The 4,770-nt window shown below is 38.5% G+C and overlaps 1 protein-coding gene across 1 annotated transcript; it reads left to right on the forward strand.

Annotated features, from left to right (window-relative positions):
• Positions 1-1,491, forward strand: LOC114713850 (metalloendoproteinase 2-MMP-like). Its single transcript, XM_028898526.1, has one exon. The coding sequence runs from the start codon at positions 298-300 to the stop codon at positions 1,414-1,416; it is 1,119 nt and encodes a 372-aa protein (XP_028754359.1). The 5' UTR covers positions 1-297; the 3' UTR covers positions 1,417-1,491.
• The last annotated feature ends 3,279 nt before the right edge of the window (positions 1,492-4,770 follow it).

Raw genomic sequence — 4,770 nt, forward strand, 5'->3', positions numbered from 1 at the left:
TCCCGCGTATGGTCGTGAAGCAGAATAATTCCATAGAAAACGACAACGTTTGCAGAGATTGCGCGTCCTCCTTGTACTCGCCGAGAACTGGCTCTAATGAAACCAATCGTACACGCGAACTTTTCAACGTCCGCCTCCCCATCAAAATAATTTTCTTTCGACCCAGATTTCTGTAGGCTTAAATTTGCCGTCTTCTCCGTTTCAATTCTCTGCCCTTTATATTCTCTCCTTCCCCATTTTCCTTCTTCATTTTCTCTCTGACCAATCACTTTCTTCCTGCCTGAGCTTCTGTTGAAAATGAGACTCCGTCTCTTTTTCGCTATTTTTCTGTCTCTCTCTGTCTCCTTCACGCCAATTTCAGCTCGATTGTTCCCTAATGTATCATCTATACCTCCTTGGCTTACCAAAAACGTGCCTCCTGGCGTTTGGGACGCCTTCCGGAACTTCACCGGCTGCCGTCCGGGAAGTAGCTACGATGGGTTGGGTAAACTCAAGAACTACTTCCACCACTTTGGATACATCCCCAACACCCCTTTGAACTTCACCGACGACTTCGATGACGCCCTTGAAGCCGCTATTAAAACTTACCAGAAGAACTTCAATCTCAACGTCACAGGCGAGCTCGATGCGGATACCCTTCAGCAGATTGTTCGCCCTCGATGCGGCGTCGCTGATATAATCAACGGCACCAGCACCATGAACTCCGGCAAGGAGAATACCTCCGCCGCCAGTAAAGACTTGCACTTCCACACTGTCTCTCACTACACTTTCTTCCCCGGCACTCCGCGGTGGCCCCCCGGGACCCAAACTCTGACCTACGCGTTCTTGCCGGGCAACGGTCTCGCAGACGACGTCAAGAACGTGTTTGCCACCGCCTTTGATCGATGGTCGGAGGTAACGACGTTGAGTTTCACGGAAGCGTCGTCGTACGAAATGGCGGACATCAGGATAGCATTCTACACAGGAGACCACGGAGACGGAGAGCCATTCGACGGACCTTTGGGGACGCTGGCCCACGCGTTTTCGCCAACGAACGGAAGATTCCATCTGGACGGGGCGGAGAACTGGGTGGTATCCGGCGATGTGTCGCAATCGACGCTTTCAACCGCGGTGGATCTGGAATCGGTGGCGGTACACGAGATCGGGCACTTATTAGGGTTGGGACACTCATCTGTGGAGGAGGCGATCATGTACCCGACGATATCGTCGAGGACGAGGAAGGTGACTCTGGCGGACGATGATATTCAGGGGATTCAACAGCTTTACGGGTCAAATCCCGATTACAATGGCTCCACGACGGTGACGACGGCTCGTGAGAACGACTCCAGCCACGGAGGCCGGCGACTCAGTGTGGTGGAATCAACGCGGGGGCTACTCCTTCTGGTGGCCGTTGGATTAGCCCATTTGATTTTGTAGTTTGTATTTTTTTTTTGGTTGTAGACATTTATTTTTAAATTTTTTATTGTGATTATAGAATATCTTATTCTTGTACCTATATAGCTACTTACTGGTACAGCCGTTGCAGCTTGCAGTACATCATAGGGTGCTATATAATGAGAGTTACATCTTATTCTCCGTTTGTTTTAATACAGTACAGGATTGAATTTCAGCTTATTAATTTGATGTCCACATGGTTTTATTTAACTAATCTTGTTTTTGAAAATTCTACATCTGAACTTCTAATTCATTTTTGGCAAGGGTTTTAGTTAAATAATCAATGACAAGGGCAAAATTTATGGTAAGTTTTGCATTCTTCAAATTTTATACATGATGTACGTAATACGGATGTGTGTGGGCCAGGTTATCGCAAATAAGCTCTGGTCAAAAAAAGAGGTTGTCTCAAATAAGCCGAAACTTCCTCGGAAATGCGGTGACCAAATTTGTTTATGGACCGACCCACTTGATCCAATGAGCTTGCGGAGTTGATTGAATTGCTGGGCTAAACGTTCACCCATAATTAGAAATATCTCATGTTTTGTATTAAAAAAAAAAAAAATAAGTAAAAAATTCGCGTTTGAAAATTTAATTAAATAAAAAATTTAAATTTGAGTGAGTGTAATTATGATCTGTGAGTGTAATATATTTTCAGTTTGTGCAACATATCATCAATGATGTGCAACAATTATTAATATGAAAGTTATTTGCACGAGATATGTTTACTTATAGATCATCATTGTACTCACTTAAATTCAGGTCTTTTTAGCTAATTAAATTTTTAAACATGAATTTTTTGGAAAAATTTCAGAAAAGCCCTTGAATATAAGAAATTCTAGATTGAGTCCTGAAATTTGGTAAATGACAGAATGGGCTTTTTTTGGGATTTTCTCATGTTTTTTTAACCAATTTTCCCAAACAGAAAAGTCTCAGTAATTACTTCTCGGGTCCTATCATGGGCAAAATGTCATAAAATGATACGCAAGGTAAAGTACATGATACGTAAGTGAGATTTGTTAGTATTGAATTTATTACGCAAGACTTCCTTGTGATTTTCCCAAATTTAATTACACCTCAAAACAAGACTAACCCGTCCCGCCACAAGAGCCAAGTGGAATAACCAAATTAATTATGAGGGAAATAATAAATTTTGGAATCTTTTGTGTGTTTCTCGACAATTCCAAAGGGTTATTAAGAAAAATATTTGCCATCTTTACAATTTCTAGTTTAAAGCGTGATTCAATCCCATTGAACTGGCCCCGTTCTCTCCTATAAATTTTGGATGAGTGGATATATAATGGACTTTTGATTCTGCAAATAATGCAAAGACGCATAAACCTTCTTTGACCTTAAAAATTTTTAAAAAAGATCAGAGAGAAATACCCCCCTCTGATCCTTAATGTAAAACCTAATTATTGAGTTTTTTAGTTTTAAATATAAGATCTATTTCTTATATTTATCAATTTTTTTTAAATTACCTCTATTAATACCCATCGACTATAGTCAACTAGGAGGGGGATAGAGAATATTAAGAAAGATATTATGGTATTTAAAGAAAAATATTTTATGTTTCTGAAATTTGGTAAATAACAGAATGGGCTTTTTTTGGGATTTTCATGTTTTTTTTTTTAACAAATTTCCCCAACAGAAAAGTCTCATGTAATAACTTCTCGGGTCCTATCATGGGCAAAATGTCAAAAAATGTACGCAAGGTAAAGTACATGATACGTAAGTGAGATTTGTTAGTAATTGAATTTCTTACGCAAGACTTCCTTGTGATTTTCCCAAATTTTAATTACACCTCAAAACAGACTAAACCCCTCCCGCCACAAGAGCCAAGTGGAATAACCAAATTAATTATGGGGGAAAATAATAAATTTTGGAATCTTTGTGTGTTTCTCGACAATTCCAAAGGGTTATTAAGAAAAATATTTGCCATCTTTACAATTTCTAGTTTAAAGCGTGATTCAATCCCATTGAACTGGCCCCGTTCTCTCCTATAAATTTGGATGAGTGGATATATAATGGACTTTTGATTCTGCAAATAATGCAATAGACGCATAAACCTTCTTTTGACCTTAAAAAGATTTTTAAAAAGATCAGAGAGAAATACCCCTCTGATCCTTAATGTAAAACCTAATTATTGAGTTGATTTTAGTTTTAAATATGAGATCTATTTCTTATATTTATCAATTTTCTTAAATTACCTCTATTAATACTCCATCGACTATAATCAACTAGGAGGGGGATAGAGAATACTCCCTCCGTTCTTCTTATTATAAGAGACATTTGATGTTTATGGCATGTTCCTATATATAAGAGACACTTACAAGTTGTCTCTACTTTTTTGTGTTGATTTACTATTTTACCCATATTTATTATCTCCAACTCACACTCTCTCTCCCTCTCACCTCTCTTCTTTTAATAATTTAATTGTTCTCTCTCATGCTTCTCTCCTTATTAATGAGGGCATTTTGGAAAAAAAATTATACTTTTTACACATTAATTGTTCTTAACTAATTTTAACTGTTTTTTTGATCAACGTACTTCGGTTATTTGTCTCTATAATAAGGAACGGAGGGAGTAGTAGTATTAAGAAAGATGATTATGGTATTTAAAGAAAAATGTTTTATGTTTCTTATAATTAACTAACTTTCTTAATTTTTTAATTTAATCAAATTAATCAAATAGATATACATAAATATCACACACGTATGCATATATGGTGGACCAGTGAATTCCTTCCTAGGACGAACCACGAGCAATGTAGTTGTGTTAAGGAAGCAACGACAAGTGGTGATGAAGTTGTTCATATGAAAATGGAAATCCAACAGGTACGTATGGGCTCAAGCTGATAACGTGGGTTGGTCGGTAGTACTAGGAACCCACTTTGGGGCCCAAATCTAAATGTCTGAAACGTGGCCCAGAAAATACCACAGAATGGCTGTGGTCGATGTGTTTCCAAGTCACCTTCATTCCACAAAATTCAAGTGTTGGTTCCATTTTTTTTTTTTTAAATGCCCATTTAAGACGGATTTCATATCCAACGCGGCCTCAGGAGAAAGTTGCACAATGCAGATTTGGCGTGTTTCTCTTAAATGTTAGCCATTTGCCTTCTACCATTTGCATCATGTACGGGCAGCTATCAAATAATTGAGTATGGGGCTGCTATTACTATTATTAGTGTTGTTGTTAATTTGCGGCGAGCCCTCAACAATCCAGTCACAATGAGATTCTTGCAATCATTTAACACGCAGCAACTAACGGGGTTGGATTCAAGTGGTAAGCAGTTTAGTACCGCTTAAGCGATGTTTCGAGTTTGAGCCTCAGCGTATG

This window comes from Neltuma alba, unplaced genomic scaffold (assembly GCF_004799145.2).
Source record: "Neltuma alba isolate B1F8T4 unplaced genomic scaffold, ASM479914v2 tig00011476_pilon, whole genome shotgun sequence".
NCBI lineage: Eukaryota > Viridiplantae > Streptophyta > Magnoliopsida > Fabales > Fabaceae > Neltuma > Neltuma alba.